The sequence below is a fragment of the Fukomys damarensis genome, unplaced genomic scaffold, assembly GCF_012274545.1.
Source record: "Fukomys damarensis isolate Sample0158 unplaced genomic scaffold, DMR_v1.0_HiC HiC_scaffold_23, whole genome shotgun sequence".
Taxonomy (NCBI): Eukaryota; Metazoa; Chordata; class Mammalia; order Rodentia; family Bathyergidae; genus Fukomys; species Fukomys damarensis.
Window position 1 is genome coordinate 61,713,766 of NW_022900935.1, and position 17,571 is coordinate 61,731,336.

General features: G+C 55.3%; 1 protein-coding gene across 1 annotated transcript in view; it reads right to left on the bottom strand.

The window, feature by feature from the left end:
* The window catches only part of Dnah17 (dynein axonemal heavy chain 17), a 119,743-nt gene that overhangs the window by 16,429 nt on the left and 85,743 nt on the right, over positions 1-17,571 (bottom strand). The window contains exons 57-70 of the mRNA XM_010618733.2: positions 16,334-16,495; positions 15,771-16,004; positions 14,741-14,905; positions 13,018-13,113; positions 12,699-12,916; positions 10,497-10,704; positions 10,101-10,216; positions 7,628-7,820; positions 7,127-7,362; positions 6,469-6,591; positions 2,383-2,587; positions 1,965-2,129; positions 1,556-1,696; positions 1,249-1,419 (exon numbers count right to left, since the gene is read on the bottom strand). Of these exons, the coding sequence (XP_010617035.1) occupies positions 1,249-1,419; positions 1,556-1,696; positions 1,965-2,129; positions 2,383-2,587; positions 6,469-6,591; positions 7,127-7,362; positions 7,628-7,820; positions 10,101-10,216; positions 10,497-10,704; positions 12,699-12,916; positions 13,018-13,113; positions 14,741-14,905; positions 15,771-16,004; positions 16,334-16,495 (2,433 nt within the window). The remainder of the gene's footprint in view (positions 1-1,248; positions 1,420-1,555; positions 1,697-1,964; positions 2,130-2,382; positions 2,588-6,468; positions 6,592-7,126; positions 7,363-7,627; positions 7,821-10,100; positions 10,217-10,496; positions 10,705-12,698; positions 12,917-13,017; positions 13,114-14,740; positions 14,906-15,770; positions 16,005-16,333; positions 16,496-17,571) is intronic.

Here is a 17,571-nt window from a genome sequence, read left to right on the forward strand (position 1 = left end):
CTGGGGCCCAAGGAGAGAGCTTCCTGTCTCAGCAAATGAAAGGGCATGCTGGGGCCTCCGAGGATTTTTTAGCAGAAGGAAAACTCACAGTGGACTTGTGATTCAGAGGCTCAGAGACAGGAGGAACCTCTACCCTTTGAACCCCTGGCTCCACGTCTGAGTTTGGACTCAAAGCTAGGTGGTCTGCACTGATGCCCATGCTACCTGTAGCCACAGCTGTAATGCGGTACAACCAGGGTCACGAAGGGACGTTTTGTGGTTTTGCTGTGACCCCGAGAAGCAGGGGCTGAGCCTATTCCCCAGCGTGGCAGTGCTGGAGGAGATCTGTCGGGGGTGACAGGGCCACGAGGCCACAATTCGAGGCCTGTGCTGCTGTGAAGGAAGCAGCGTTCCTAACCCTTTCAGATCCCACCCCGAGATCACGTGGTAAGAGGCCCTCGCCAGATGCCAGTGTCTTGGCCTTGGATCTCCAGACTCCAGAACCATGAGGGATACGTCTTGATTGCCTGCGGTATTCTAAGACAAGCTGTTTGTTTTTGAAACAAGGTCTTGCTGTGTTGTCCAGGCTGGACTTGAACTCGTGGGCTCACGTGATCCTCTCTGAGCCTCTCGAGTAGCTGGGATTATGGATATGCACCATTATGCCTTGCTGAGATGGGCTTTTTAACCCATTTATTTATTTTTCTTTTTAATCAATTTAATGAAACAAATCTCTAAATAGTTCCGCAAGACTGTATAAACAGCGGTAAAATTGTTACTTCTTATAGTATCCATGCCCTTGCTTTTTTTAAAGCACTATCCCTTTGCTGGGTGTGGTGGCACTCAGGAGACTGAGTCAGGAGGGTGGCGAGTTCAAGGCCAGCCTGGACTACGCAGTGAGACCCTGTCTCAAAAATAAAAATATTACTTAGTATCTACAGTGGGCTAGGCGCACGCCAGTGCAGGACTACTTATCCAACACTGCTTAAATATAGTAAAATGATATTTCTTTGTAAAACCCTCTTTGTCTGACTCCTCTCCTCTCCCCTCCCCACCCCCCAGAAGACGTTGGCTGTTTCCGAACAGAGACTAACTGCCACAGGTATACCACACATCAGGCACCTAGGCCTTTACGGTCACCCAGGAACCTTGCTAAAATACAGGTCTGCACTCACCAGGCCCAAGCACAGGGCTTGAGAACCTGCACCCCCCCCGCCCAGACTCCCGGGAACCCCTATGCCATCAGTCCACGGCCAGGTTAGACCTTACCTGGAATGTGACTTGGGCCAGAAAGATGAGTTTGTCCCGCTCGAAGAGCCCCCGGGCCGTGTACATGAAGACGGAGTAGGTGATCTCATCGGTCAGGTTGATCACACGCTGCCTGACCTCGTCCGCGGGGGCGGTCTTCTGGATGGCTTTCTCGAACACCACGTTGAAGGCCTGGGGAAGCGGCCAGTGCCCGCCCTGGACCGATCTGGTGCCCTGGCTCCCCTCCGTCCTGGACGGAGCTCCTCGGCCCTCGGTTGGCACCGCCCCATGGGCCCTGTGAACCCCAGGCCACCCAGGGGCCGCTGACCTTGAGCGAGAACTGGTAAATGGGGTTGATTTTGTTGAGGTCGTTCAGGATGAAGTATAACAGGGACGCCCGCTCCGCGGCAGGGCGGTAGTTCTCCCTCGCCTCGTTGATCTTCATTTCTGTGATTTTTGCCTCTTGCACCTCAAAACAAACAAGGGACATGGGTGAAACCAGCAGGCGGACAAGCCTTGAGCAGGTGGCCCCAACCCCCCTGAAGCCCTCTGCTCCCAGGGGGCCCTCTGCAGACAGCAGGGTGCTGGGCGGGCCTGGCCCCTTCCCCTCCCCGCCGTCAGCCTCCTACAGTGACTGTGGCCTCTTCCTGCCCATCGGTGTGGGCTTTTCATGGCCCAGCTGCCAACCTCCCCTGTGCTCGGGCCGGGCCACGTGGCAGCCAGGGGCCGGCTCCTACCTTCTCCTCGATCTCACTGGCCGTGTGTTTGGTGGTCTCCAGGTTCTCCACTAAGGCAGTGTCTCCTAGGAAGTTCCCTGACGCAGCCGACAGATGGGCCAGGAGAGAGTCTTCCAGCTCCTTCAGAACAATCTTGAACTCATTCTGAGATTTGGTGAGTTTTGCCTGTGGGGGCAGCAGAGGCCCGGGGAGCAGTGTTAGCGGAGCCTGGCCTTGCCTCACCCTCCTGGGCACAGGGCCTTCCTGTAGCCACAGTGTGAACCCTGCCAGCCGGGCTTCAAAGGAGAGGAACGGCACCCAGCCTGCAAGGGCACCGACGGACCTGGGAGCCCAGGGCTGTGGAGGGAGAAGGGACAGGCAAGCAGGACTCCTCTGAGCCCTGCGCGTGATGCACGGGGCCACCCCTCAGGGCGGTTACCTTCAGTTGCTCCAGATCCGGGCGCTCTTTGGCCACCACAGCGGCCAGGAGCTGGTCCTCGAGCCCATCTCTGGTGACCAGGAAGTTGATGAGGGTGCACTGGGCTTGCATCTCGGGCTTGTAGTGCGGGTTGAAGTACTTGGTATGCAGGATCAGGCGGAAATTGGGGTGGTACTCCACCTCCTTGCCACCGATCTTAATGTACCTGGCAGGGAGCACAGGGGAGGTGAAATCCAGGGACAGGGCCGCATGCAAACCACTTGGCGGCTGCCCCCAGGCTGGCTACCCGGAACCCTGAGCTGGCTGCTGGACAATCTGTGTCTCTCTGTGGCCTGGGGTGTGGCCCTCTGGAGGCCACCTGTGTCCTCTCCACTGGGGGTCTGCCGTCTTCGGCACAGCTGCATTTATTCCACGGTCCGCACGGTCTCTCCTGGGAACCTGGACAGAAGTACCCTGCCAGCCTCACCAGACTCAACTCAGAGCACCCGTTCACACTGGAGGCTGGAAACCCCGGGCCACAGGCCCACTGGGGTGGTACCGCTCTGCTCTCTTTCCTGATCCAGCTTGCTTCTGGGATCTTTTGTCTAACTGCACACATGGTACCAGCCCTCATGCCCGGCCTCTCTCAGAGTCTAGGACATACACATAAGTACCTGCCCCTCCAGCCTGGACTTCGCTGGCGGCCCTACCCTGCAAGGTGCCTCCTAGCAGCGCTGACATTTACGTGTTTACATCATTTGCCTTTTTTCTTTCTTTTTAAAATTAAAAACATTTTTTTTGGTAGTACTGGGGCTACATCCCCAGCCTTTTACTTTTTCCCCCCATTAAGTATATTTGGTACATTGAAAGCAAACAATACAGTTATCTTGTACCTTTACATGACAGGTACTGGTTATTTTTCCCCCCGTACCCCTGCCATCCTTTTACTCACATCACCCTTCCCTATTTACAAAGATTTGTTTCCATTTTTTCCTTTTCCTTTGTTTCTTTTCTCCTCCCCTTCCCACTTGCCCTTTAGCCATTTTCTTCCTATTTCACACTATCGATGATTCTGCTTGAACCTTATTTACACTTTCAGTTTTTCACACCAGAGAAACTATTCGGTATTTACTCAAGTGTTGTCCTATTTATTTCACTTAAGAGTATGGCCTCAATGTGCATCCATTTAGCTATAAATGTCTCTAGCTTCTCATTCTTTATGACTGAGTAGTGCTCCATTTAATAGAAAAACCATTTTCTTTACCCAGCCTCCAGTTGATGGGCATATGGGTTGTTTCCAAGTTTTGGCTGTTACAAACTGTTCCGCTATAAACATGGGTGAGCATATTTAACACTGTGGTATGATTCTTTTAATTCTTTTGGAAAAATGCCCAGCAGGGGAATAGCTGGGTCAAATGGGACCTCTAGCCCCAGCTCTTTGAGGTATCTCCATATTGATTTCCACAGTGGTTGCACCAGTCTGCACTCCCACCAACAATGGAGAAGGGTTCCTTTTTCCCCACAACCCCACCAGTATGTTATTCGTTGATTTCTTGATAGCAGCCATTCTTTCTGGGGTGAAGTAGAATCTCAGTGTTGTTTTCATCTGCATCTCTCGAATGACCAGTGATGTGGAACATTTTTTCATTTATTTATTTGCTACTTTTTACTTGTCTGAGAAATGTCTGTTCATTTCAGATGCCCATTTTTGAATCAGGTCTTTGTATTTGGGTGTTCTGATTTTTTTTTGTTTGTTTTTAGTTCTTTATATATTCTAGATAGTAGTCTTTTGAGGAACAGCTGGTAAAAATTTTTTCCCCACATTGTAGGTTGTCTCTTAGCTCTGTTGGTAATTTCTCTTACACTGCAAAAACTTTTTAATACAATGAGATCCCAGTTGTTGATTCTTTGCAAGTTCTTGTGCTGCTGAGGATAAAGTCTTCTCCTATGCTAGTGTCTTTGAGAGTTCTACCTAATTTACTTTCCAGTAAGTTTAGTGTTTCTGTCTTGATATTTAGATCTTTAATCCACTTGGATTTTAGTTTAGTGCATGGTGAAAGATAGGGATCTAGTTTTAATCTTTGGCAAGTTGAAAGCCAGTTTTTCCAACACCAATTATTAAAGAGGCTATCTTTCCTCCAGTGAGGGTGGTTGGCTCCTTTGTCAAAGATGAGGTAGCTGAGTACGTCTGGTGTTGTTTCTGCATCTTCTAAGCTATTCCACTGATCCTCAGTTTTTTTTCTTTGCCAGTACCATGCTGTTTTTATCACAGTGGCTTTGTAGTATAGTTTCAAGTTGGGAATTGTGATACCGCCTGCCATGTCTCTGTTGCCTAGAACAGATTTTGCTATTCTAGGTCTCTTCTAGTTCCAAATGAATTTTTGGATTGTTTTCTCAAATTCTGTGAAATATGCTGTTGGGATTTCAATCAGGATTGCACAGAATCTGTATAGCAGTTTTGGAAGAATGACTGTTTTCACTGTGTTGATTCTTCCTACCCAGGAGCAAGGGATTTTTTTCATCTTCTTATATCCTCTTCTATTTCTTTTTTCAGAGTGCTGTAGTTTTCAGCATAGAGGTCTTTTGTCGCCTTCATTAGACTGATTCCTAGATATTTCATTTTTGGGGGATGCTATTGTGAAAAGAATTGTTTCCCTAATTTCTCTCTCAATGAGTCTGTTATTTGTGTACAAGAAGGCTATTGAGTTTTGAGTCTTGACTTTGTATCCAGGTCCTCTACTGAATCTGTCAAGTCTAGAAGTCTTTTGGTAGAATTTTTTGGGTCATCTACGTAGAGTACATCACATCATCAGTAAATAGTGGCAGTTTTACTTTTTCCTTTCCTGTCTTTATTCCTTTTATTTCTCTTATCTAATTGCTGAGGCTAATGTTTCCAGAACTATATTGAACAGGAGTGGTAATAGTAGACATCCTTGTCTTGTTCCTGATTTTAGCATGAAGGTTTTTAGTTATTGACCATTTAGTATGACATTAGCCCTTTTACTTTCTAAACTTTAATACAGGGTCTCAGTAAATCGCCCAGGCTTGGTTTGATTTTGTGATCCTTCTGCCTCAGCCTCTCAGAGTTCTGAGATTATAGGCATGTGCCACTACACCCAGCTATGACATATATATATATATATATAATATTATAAAAGTAATACAAGCTCAGGGAATCGACTGATAAGAACACTATCCAGGAATATATAAGAAAGGGAAACTAATACTGCAACATGAATGAGCCTTGAAAACATAATGCTAAGGATAAGGAACCAGACACAAAGACCCATATTGCAAGCTGGGACATCACGGTGTCTGACTGTAATTCTAGTACTTTGGGAGGCTGAGGTAGGAGGATCAAAAGTTCAAGCCCAGCCTGGGCAGATTAGAAATGAAGCAAGATCCTGTTTCGAGAATAAAAAGTAACAAAAGGGTCGGGGATGTAACTTTGCAAAAATCCTAAGTTAGGTCCCTACTCCTGCAAAATCCAAACAAACAAACTCAGAAGGCTGAGGCAGGAGGATCACTGCGGGGTTGAGGCCAGCCTGGGCTACGCAACGAGTTCAAGGCCAGCCTGAAATGACATAGCAAGACCCCGAGTCAAAACAAGCGAACGAACGAACGAAGGAGGAACACACACACGCTCTGCCTGGTTCTGTGCGATGAAACATCTAGAATGGGTAGAATCACGATAGAAACGGGGAGCAGATGGATAATGGCTGGGGTGATGAAAAGGTTGTGGGACTACACAGGTGATGGTCGCACAACACGGTGTGTGTCCTAGATGCCACTGACTTGGACACTGTACTACGGCTAATTTCACCATAATTTAAACCACAGGAGACAATCGCAAGGTTTACAAAATGCATAAGAAAAGAAAGAAGGAAGCACCCCATGGAGACAGTCACCACGGCATGGCCCTGGCGGTATAGACGCCTCACTGGGAGGGGGTGCTTTCCGGCATCCCTCGGGGCTGGGGTCCCTCACAGCCCTCCACCTGTTGCTGAGGACTCGCCAAGGACAGGGGTCTACGCAGCCCTCCACCCAAGCCTCCCCACAGGGTGGGCGTGTTAACCCGGGTCAGACCCGGAGGCCGAAACGACTCACTTTCCCTTTTTAATTGTGTTCCTTCCCAGTAATGGGTCCAGCACGGGGTCCACGCTTTCCCCAATATTCTCGATGAGCAAAATGTCCCCTGAGGAGATGGCCTGCTCGATGATGTCCAGGTAGCTATGGGGACAACACAGAAGGAGCCAGTTCCCAGCAGCGGCCTTGGGGAGGTGGCCTCCAGTGAGGGGGCAGAGAGGTCACCTGGAGCCAACGGCTCCTCCTTCCCTGCCAGGAGTTGGAGGTCTTCCTAAGCCGCCCAGGGTGCTTAGGGGACCGGAAGTGAGAACTGGAGCCATCCGCGCCCCAGGCTCCTGTGCTGGTCCAACAGACCAGGAAGGCAGGCAGGGCTGTCGCCACCACTTCCCAACCAGAAGGCGAATGTGCACCGCACAAGAGATGAGAAAACGACCAGCCTGAAGCCTCAGCAGCCAGGGGCCGAGCAGGCCGGGAGCTGCTCCAGTTCCCCGCCTCTGCAGGGCAGCAGGACCAGGACGAGGGAGGGCCCTGCTACGGTGCTATAGCGCTGGTGCGCTCCTCCCACACCAGGTCTCTAAGCCTGTGCTTCCTCGCGTGTGACCCCGGAGCAGTGTCTGCGGGCACAGCTGGTCCCTGGCTACCTCCCGAGCCCCCCTGTCCCTGCCCCCGGCACACACACCTCTTCTGTCCCAGGCGGACGGCTTTCAGTTGGCTCCCGTATTTGTTTTTGATCCACTTGATCCCTTGCAGCTGGGCATCCACGATAAGGGGCCAGCGCTCCGTGTTGCACAGGATGGTGGCGTTCTCGGTGGACATGCGGTCGCTGGGGAGGCCCTGGTTGTTCCAGGTGGCCACGTCCGCATCGTCCGTCAGCAGGCTCAGGGGATCCAGGCCTGCTGTGATGGGGATGCGGACCTGCCGAGCGAGGGAGGGCATTCTGTGGTGAGGGGCAGTGCGGCCTTGGCACCCGGCAGAGAGTGGCTCTCGAATAGCACCGCGTCCTGCGTTGGGGGCTGGAGAAGCCTGGTGATGCTGCCCGATGCAGCAGGTTTTGTAACTTTGCACCGTCAGCCCCAGCAAGATGGGCCATGCCTCTGCCTTGGAGGGTGCGGTGGCGTGGCGGCTGCCCTGCTGGGGACCCCGGCCTTACCCGAGTCACAGACACAGCTGTGCTTCTTACCTTTAAGCTGTTTATATAAGGGACCCAAAATTTATCCATCAGTTCATTCCGGTATTTCTTGGTGAAGTACCCCACGTAGGAGACAAAGGCGGAGACCAGCAGGACGTCCCCACACAGGGTGACCCCCTGGCTTTTGAAGTTCCCCACCGACTCGGCCCAGCGGACGTTTTCTGAAGCGAGTCCTCCCACCAGCCTAAAAGAGGCCGAGAGGACACAGTTGGGGAGGTGGGCGGGGCCGGAGGACCAGTGCCCCCCCATGGGTCCTCGCCGGGACTCTTGCTCAGTGACTGATATGCCGTGGTCCTGGTCCCAGGTGGTCCTGTGTCCATGTCCCGTCTAATGCCCCGAGCCTTTCACGCACAGCCTGCAGGTGCTTCCTGGGCTCACGGGGGCTCCTGGTGGTGGTGGAGTCCAGGTGCGGACCACGGAGGCCACAGTACAGGGAGGATCCGGAGAGCACCTGGCCCCACGTGTGTATCCTGCTTAGCGGCCACCAGGGCGAGACTGGTCCCTGACACTCAATGTGCACCACGAGCGTGGGCAGAACGGTGGGTGTGTTGCGTCTCGGTGCCTGGCACACACGACTGAGAGGTGCTGGTGGTGCCACCCGGCAGCTCTTACTTCTAACATCCACTCTGACGTCCTCCAGGAGCGGTCAGCTCCGCCACTCCTGGCAGGGTGTGCCCACACCACCCTGAGGCCCAACCCAGCAACCCGAGTCCTCCCAGGGTCCCAGGTCACCGGCCGCCAGCCCACTGGGGAGGGGCAAATCCAAGAATGAGCCGGAAGCTGGGCACCGTGCCACCTGCCTGTAATCCCGGCACTAGGGAGGCTGAGGCAGCAAGATTACAAATTGGAGTCCAGCCTAAGGGGCCTCGTGACTTAGTGAGACCCTGCCTCAAAAGAAAAGAAAAAGTGCTGGGAACGTATCTCAGGGTAAAGGCCCCTCAATCCCCAGTACCACAAAACAAACAAAACAAAACAGGGCTGGGATATAGTTCAACGCAAAAGCCCCAGGTTCAATCCGCTAAACAACCAAACAAAAAGAGGGTAGGAATCTCATCTGCTGGAAGTCTGCTTTCAGCTAAGATGGACTTCCCAGAACTGGATTTATCCTCTCGCCTACTAAAGAAACAAAGCCGGGTGTGGTGGGACACGTGGGCAATCCCGGCACTTAGACAGGCTGAGGCAGGAAGGATCACAGGGCTGAGGCCAGCCTGAGCACCTCAGTGACTTAGCGAGACTCTGACCTCAAAACAAAAATAAAAAGAGGGCCGGGCCGGGGACGAGGCTCAGTGTGAAGGCCCTGGGTTCAACCCTCAGTACAAAAACAAGTGAAAAAAGGAGGAGCTGGGCCTAGAACCGACTCTGCCAATGCCCTGCTGAGGCTTGTTCTGGACACGAAATTATCACTGGATTTCAAGAGCTCAGGATGAAAACAAGCATCTAATATAGCTCACGGATAGTTTTTACATTGACCATGCAGTGAAATGAAAAAGTTTTAGATATTTCTGAACCACACACACACACAATCAATTTCACTTGTTTGTCTGTGTCTTTTTTTAAGATAGAATCTCACTAAATTGCCCAGGCTGGCCTCAGAATTGTGATCCTCCTGCATCAGCCTCCTGAATAGCTGGGATCAAAGGCCTGTGTGGCTGAACCTAGCTTTTCTTTGTGCTCTTTAAATCAGCAGTTCCTGTGCTTTTTGGTACTAGGGACTGGTTTCACAGAAGACAATTTTTCCACAGGCCAGCTTGGCGGTGGTCTGGGAAGGGTACACAGGAGTGCCAAAGCTAGCTGCCTCACTTGCACAGTCCACGGTAGGTCCCACCCTCCCGTGGAACTTAATGCGGGAGGGCAGGGGGCGGAGCTAAGGCCATGACACCAGCCACTGGAGCCGAGGTTAAAAACAAAGAAACAAACAAATAGGGGAAGCCTGGCTGCTTCTGCACTGCTAACTTCCTGAACCGCATTCTAGCGTCCCGAGAACTTGTACACCTCTCCTTGTCACTGGGCGTGACAACTGCTTAGCTTGCATTTTTAAGGTGTCAGGGACTATAAACCATCTAGGGGTGGTTTACAAGCCCAGGAGAGGGCTGCGTAGATGGTAGGCGAATGTGCTGCTGTTCTACTCAGGAGCCTTGCGCAGCTGCAGTTTGGCATCGGTGGGAGGCCCGGGATAGCCCCCTTCCCAGGATGCCCAGGGTCCAGTGTCCTCCCCAGGGCATGCGCCTGTGGACGAGCTCCGGGCCACGCTGGGTCACTTGGGACCTGCGGTATGACGCCGGTTTCCTGAGGCTGGCAGTGTGTGTGTGTGTCTTGGGGATCCCACCTTAGATTAACCTAATCACCCTGAGCTCAAAAACCAAACGCTGCAACTTGGCTATTTCCACCTAGGCTCCTTCCTCTTCCTCCGAGTTCTGAGGGGCCTAAGAGACGGGAGGGGTGTGCACGGGGAGGAGCCAGCTACCTGTTGGCCAGGGAAATCACTCTGCTGGTGGCATCAGCCTCCTGCTGACACTTGATCTTCTCAGCCGTTGCTTTTTCAAACGCCAATGTTAAGTTGCTCAGGTTGGCATTGAGTTCCTGGAAAGTCAAGTCGGGAAGGTCCTGGAATAACGATGCCAGGCATTCCCAGCTCCCGGTGTGTGCTGAGCATGGAATGGCTCAGCTTATAAAGGCCCAGCACCCTCCTGAGCACAGAGGGGTGTGTGCCACACAGCCCCTGGCCTGCTCTGGTGCCCACCTCTGCCTGCACTCTCCCAAGCCGCTTAATAATTCATGGCGGCAGGCCGAGCCAACCCATTTAAACAGAGGTATCGACCGGGCGGCGTGAGCAAGTGGCTGTGGGCGACCGAGCACTTACGGCAATCTTGCTCTTGATGCGGGACAGCTTCTCCTGCGCTTCTGCCAGCTCGGCATTGGCCTCCTCCAGGGCCTGCCTCTTGGGGGCCACATCGCAGTAGACTTCGTAGAAGCGGACGATGTTGATGCACCAGGAGCACAGGCCCGCGGCGGCCATGGACTTGGAGCGGATGAACTCGGGGTCAAACGTGGGGTTGCCTTGGTAGGGCCTGTCGAGGAAACCGGTGCTGCATGGGCTCTGCCAGGATGCGGGTCCTGCTCTCACCTCCGCTGGCTGGCTGGGCATTGCAGGCTACTGAGCCGCGGATGGCGGTGGCAGCAGGACACAACAGGGAGCGGCCGAACCAGGATTCCCACCCCTTCCTGGGGTGCAGAGAGCACGTGTCTCCCCCGAGGTGGCGCAGAGGCCCCTCCCACCGCGCCCACTCTGCCACTCTCCCAGGCAGCGTGGCCAGCACAGTGAGGCTGTTAGGGAGGAGATGCACAGAGGCGCCCCCAATGCGCAGCGCAGGCCCTCCAGACACGCGCGCTTGAAAAGCGATGACAACACCGGCATCAAGTCAGCAGCAAAAAATGGGAGTAGAAAATCCAAAATCTTCACTGGACAGTAATTTGAATTTGGGCTGGGAAAGCGGCCCTCACGTCTCCCTCCTGCTCACCCTGTGCTGCGCCTGCACCGACATTAAAGTGACATTAAAGCTGGGTGATGAGGAGGAGGAGCTCTTGAGGCACTGCTCATTACGACGGCCAAGTGGCAGCAGCCCAAGTCCGCAGCAGCACAGGAATGGCCGTGTGAATCACGACAAATTACGACTGGGCCCCAGTGGGGTGAGACCGAAGCTTACAGGGCGAACCTCGAAGTGCTTTCGTAACGCACACACAAGTTGTTTTGGTCACGGTGTGAAGTGCAAAATCATTGTGTATTTTGAATATTATTTCAACTGTGGTAAACCTGAGAAAAAAGACTGAAAAGCAATGTTCCAGAAGTTTTTCTGGGCTGGTGGGCGGCTCAGTGGTAGAGCACTTGCCTAGCCCAGTCACAGTCCTGGGTTCCATCCCCAGCTCTCCCTGGAGGGGGAGGAAAGAGAAAACATAGATAAAAAATCTCCACAGTGGTAGCCTCCTGACGGACTGACTGTGCTTTCCTCGATGTCTGCTCCTTAGACTTCCGCGTTGACCAAAGGGTTTTCAGCAGTTCAGCCCCTCCCTCCCGCACAAGGGGCCACTGTGGCCAGGGGTATGGCCTCAAGGCAGGTGTCTCCTGAGATTGGACAGCCAGGGGATGGCCAGACAAAGACCACTAGGGGTAGAAAATGGGCCCCGGGTGCTCACAGAACAGGAGGAGCGCCTCAGCAGGGCGAGATTGTTGGAATTTACCGGGTGAAACATGGGAACCCCAACTGCCCTTACAAGTCCCAAGGCCACCCCAGAGGGAGCCACCGACAGCCCCTAGGGCACCTTCCAGATGTGGTATCCTTTCGAGGGACCAGCAGCAAAAAGGACACAAGGCCCCCGGCTCCTGGACCCCCCTGCTGTGATATATACACACGTGTATGTTTTAGTATTGGTGCACACGTGTGTGAGTGTATGTGACGAGAATGCACACACGACATTCACACACATGCACGCACGGATGTACATTTTAGCACGTGTATGCATATATATATGTGTGATGGGTGTGCAGTGCGCATGTGTATCTCTCGGCACACCTGCATGTGTGCATGGAGCACATGTGTATATTTCAGCACGTGTGCGTGTGCACACTGTGTTCACGAGTGTATGTGCGAGTGTGCGCGCCTGTGGTCAGCCCTAGAGGGCGCCTCAGATCGGGACTGAGGCCCCAGGGTTCCTGGTGGCCGAGCCTGTGAGCTCTGTGTTCCTGCCGCGGGTGCTGACTAGGGAATCAGCGGCGTAGACCTCCAGCGCAGGCCTCCCACCTGCCCAGCTCGCTCGGGTGGGGAGACAGAGGGAGATGGGGTTCCCCACTGAGGCTGCATTTTACCTCGACACCCCCAACATCTTGGCTAGAACCACATCTGCCCCGGGTAGTCCTCCCCTCTTGGATTCCAGCAGGCTCGGCTCTGCCCAAGCGCCTGAGCCCCAGGGCCGGGACGCACCTAGGAGCTGGTCACGGGCCAGTGGGAGATCCCGGGCCGGGTGCCCTGGTGCGTGGAGCAGAGGGGTGACTGCAGCCCAGACTCACTTGAACGCTTTCAGGCAGGCCTCGGGGATGTGCTCCTTGTCAAACTTCTTCAGAGAGTCCAGGAAGGTGTCCACTTTGCCCATCATGATCTTCGCGGCCTTCCAGCTCTTGTCCTTGGGGATCTTGCCCCCGGGGGCAGTCAAGGTCATGACGGCGGCTGTGACATTGACCACAGCGTCTGGGGGGGACCCGAAGGACTTCAGCTCCGTCAGGTTGTTCTGCAGAGGACGCCGTGTGAGCCCACTGCCACTGGGCCCAGGGTGAAGGCCTCCCCAGCCTGCCCGGCCAGGCTCCCGTGCCCCCTTCGTTTCCCTGTCACCTTATTCAGTGTGTCCAGGGCCTCCTGTGCGGCCAGCAGGGCTGGCTCCGCCTTGGCCAAGTCCGTCTCGCAAGCCTGTTGTTTCTCGGTGACATTCTAGGAGGAGGCCACACAGGAAAGGTCAGACAGGTCCGCCTGTCTGTCCATGGGGGCTGGGCGATGGGGTGAGGAGGGGGCTGTGGAGGGGAATGAGGGGTGTGGCCTCCTCCCACCCCCCAGCCAGGGCCCAGCAGCCCTGAGCATCAGAGGAGGCTACAGCGCCTTCGCTGCCTGTCCCCTGCCTCCTCTGCCCTGCCCTGAGCACCCAGCTCTCAGGGCACCAGCACAGTCGGGACGTTGGATTGGGAACGGTTCCTTCTATTGGCGCCACCCAGACCCGCTGCTGGCTTTGAAGTCTTGTCCTCTCTGAACCATTTCTCGATCCTTCCAAAATGGAGCCCTTCAGTGTGTGCAGCTCATCCTCCCTCTAAGAAGGCAGAGCCTGCCCCTCCGGCATGTGCAAGTCATTCACTCCCTGGCCCAGGAAGGACCCTCGGAGCCGCTGGGCTCTGAGCAGAGAGCACAGGAAGTGTGTCCGGGTGAAGCCCCCCCCAGCGGCCGTAAAGCAAAGGACGAGGGGATAAACCTCCCTGCGGGTCCCTTCCCTCACCCTACTTGGGTGGGACCTGACTAAGGGAATGGACATGGCAGGCACTGAGCCAGCGGAGAGGGGGCGGCACCCCGCTTCCCGGCCTGGAACCTCCCCGAGCTGGGCTGGAGAGGAGGATGCTGGGACATTAGCTGTTTCGGTGTCAGCAGCAAGTTGCCAGAAACAAGGATGCAGGAGCCGGGGCCTTCCTGATCCTAACCAGGCCACCCACCCGAGACCATGGGCAGTTTACCGGTTACCCCAGCCTCAGATTCCCCATCTGCCTAACAGGCTGCGGCTGTGTGGGAAGAAAGGAGAAACGCGGCCCTGCTCCCCACCACTCTGGCCCAAGTCCCCTCTACACGCAGCACAGGTGGGAACCTCAGACCCTGCCCTGTTAGCCCAGGGGAAGTGGAAAAGTGACTTGTTGAGCGGATGCTGCCGCTGCTCGGTGTAAAGCGCTGTGGAGACAGGGTACCCAGGACACAAGGGCCGGGGAGGACCACCACCAGCCACTACACAACCTCCAGGCTGCAAAGGGGCTAAAGACACTGTCCTGTCCACCTCAGCCGCATACCCCAGGCCAGTGATGTTCCCACCCCGGCGGTGCCTGGGACAGTGGTCAGAGACCAGGGCTCCAAGAGCAGCTTCTCAACCCCTCAGGTGGTCTCCCATCCTTGGGCTTCGGTTAAAATGCAGACAAACGGCAAGGTGGCCCACGCCTGTAATCTGAGCACTCTGGAAGGCTGAGGCAGGAGGATTGCAAGTTTGAGCCCAGCTTAGGCAAATTAGTGACTTAGCAAGACACTGTCTCAAAAAATAAAAAGGGTTAGGGATAGAGCCCAGGGCAAAGGCCCTGGATTCAGGTTCTGGGTATTAAATTAATCCTTAGCACTTCAAAAAAAAAAAGCAGACGAGGTGCGATCAGCAAAGCCGGGCTGGAGTCTGGCAGCCTCTGTTTCCTACAGGCTCCTGGTGGGGCCACTTTGAGGACCTTGGCTGCAGGGTGGGCGTTTGCTCGAGGAAAGCCCTCTTCTGGCCGGGGCTGCCCCCGGGAGTCAGGCCCTCTGTCCAGCCCCGCACGGCCTGGCCTACCTTGTTGATGACTTCTACCTTGATTTCCTCCTCATCAGCAATGGCTTTCTCTTTGCTGACTTTCTCTGTTTCCACACCGACCACCTGGATCAGCTTGTCTGCGTTTTCATTCTTCTGCTTGAGCTCCAGCTCCTGAACCGCCAACTTGGCCTTCAGGTCGTCCACCTACGGAAGGAGAAGCCAGAAGCTGGCATGGGGGGCCGTGGCCGGACCACGCTGCCCTCCGCAGGTGCATGGAGGCCGGTAGCCACGGGACCTCGCAGAGCAGCTGGGGGTCCGGGAGACCCATTTCAAGGGGGTCTTCATTTTCTCAAAGGTTGGTATTTATCAAGCACCAACTGTATGCGCAGGATCACGTGTGGAAGACATATTTCTGGTGCTGCAGGGGGTGGCAGTCAAGGTGTCTGGATTAAAACTATGCCAATTTTGTCCCGTGTGGAGGGGCTCAGGGGGCCCCAGGGGCCGTCCAGGCTGGCAGGAGAAGGAAAACGTGGCTGGGGAATCGGAAAGCCCTCGGGGAAGCCAGTGTGAGGCTCCAGTTTGAGGCTCCAGTTTGTTCCTGACCTGGTGAGCTGGGCAGGGAGGAGGCGGCAGTTTACCAGGTCATAAAGATGAAGAACTTGGGGCTCCATGGTGGAGGGTATTCAAGGCCAGGCAGACGGCCTGAAAATCCCTACTGCCTAGAAGAAAGGATAGCGGAAGCTTTGGCCCGGCCGGCACCTCAGTGTGAGTGAGGCGTGAGAATGGGTGTCTCCTCGCTGACTGCCTTGGACTCGAGAGCCAGCTCTCCCCGGACGCAGGGCACCAGCCCTCACCTGTGCACAACGCCCACTGCAAAGTCACTGTTAGGAGAGCACTAGGCTCTCTGTGCAAACCGGACCATCGCTCTGTATCTCTGGGCCGGAAATGAAAGCCTCCAAGGCAGGAATCCCGCTCATCCCACTTCCTGCACGGTCGGCCCCTTGTGGCCGTTCCCGTGGAGACCCGTGACAGTGGCAGCACCCTGAGGCCTCTGGGCGAAGGCGCCCACCTGAGAAGCTGTGCTCTGCAGCTTCATCAGCCCATTCTCCAGCCGCTCGATTTTGGCCACCAGCTCCATCCGCTTCTTGCCCAGCAGGCTCTGGTAGAGTTTGATCTGCTCCAGGAAGGTTTTGGGCGTGGTGTAGTTGTAGCGGCGCTCGGTGGCCAGGTACGTCTTGGACATCTCGTTGACAGTGGTGTGCACGTAAGCCATGAAGGAGCTGACGGAAGACTTCACTTCCGGCTGCAAGGACAGGACGGGGCGTCCTCCTCATCGCAGCCAGCACCACCCTGCCTCTGCCGCAGTGGATCCGACAGGCGGGGTTTTCCAGGACACACCTGGGCCCTGGACAAGACGTGCTGCCTACCACCGGAGTGGCCCTGGGAGCTGTGCCTCAGAAACCGTCCTGGTGGCGTTATTTTTAAGGCGCTTAATTTGAAAACGTGTTTGTTCCACACACAGGTGCATTTTAGGCATCTAGGCGGTGGCCCTGGCTGGTACCTGGGGCTCTTCCCACTCCTAAGGGCTCCTGCGCGGGGACCGGAACAGGAACTGTGCCCTGCCCGCCTCACCTGAATGCCCTCGGTTTCCTCCAGGAAGCGAGCGCTGACCGACACCAGTGCTGCTTCTGGCCACTCATGGAACCAGTCGATGGCAGTGCAGTTGACCACGGCGGGGAATTTTCTGGCTCGCACCCGCAGGACGGAGCCCACAGGGGAGAAGCACAGGATCACCTAGACACAGGGAAGTCGCTGGTTGGGCAGCAGGGCCAACCGAATCTTCCACGGCTGCAGCGAGCTCCTTCAGGGAGCACAGTGCTCCGCGGGGCCCTGCGTCCGCAGACCAGGGAGGAGGCACGCTCCGAGCGTGGGGTGCAGATCAACCCTCTGCTGATTTCGTGACTCTCACTAGTGCGGTGAGGGTGCAGGGTAACCCCCACTTCTAAGACGAGTCTGCCTGAGGGAGAAGCGGGGAACGGCATCCACGCAGGGTGGATAAGGACCGACAACGGGGACGGGGTGGCGTCTTCTACATTCAGTTCGAGACACAGAACCTAGATAAGGACACCAGGGCCCCCTGGGAGCCCCGCTGTAGGAGGAGGGGTACAGGCAGGCCCCACGGTGCCTTTGGTTGATGGGAAGCTTCCTCCTCATGGAGCCTCAGCCTCCCCTCTCCCCTCCTCTGGTCCCTTTTTTTGGGGTGCAGTTTGCTGGATGCGCCATTAGGGTTGGGTGACTGTTTCCCTGATTTCCCAGCTCTATCGATGTGAGGGCGGGTGGGACCAAGGACTGGCAGCCCAGCTGGGAAACCCTGGTCCCACAACAGCTCTCACTGATGGGCTGGAGAGGACACCGGCTTTCCTGCATCCTGCAGGGGAGGAGTGAGCACCTGCAGACCCGGTGGGGCTGCGGGGCTGGACCGTCCCCGGGCAGCGCCCTCCTGAGCTCCGAGGAGGAGGACCCAGAGGGTCCCAGCTGCTCTCTGTCCTGCTCGGGATTTCACCTACTCTCCCTGCAGGTGTTGAAGCTCACTCAGCGTGGCTAGATGTGGTGGACAGAAAAATGCTTCCTGTTGGGCTGGGGATTTAGACAGTGCCTGCCTGCCTGCCGAGAGGTCCTGAGGTCCATCCCCGGTAACAGCGACAAATGCTTCCCGCGGCCCGAGACACCTCTCAAGGCCCACAGGAAATAGTCCCTGCCACCCGCAGTTGCCTCAGGGCTCCCACACCCTGGGAAGAAAGGAGCCAACTCCACGGGGCCAAGCCATAGGGATCCGTGGCCCTACCTTGAGCTGCCTGCGCACTTTCTCG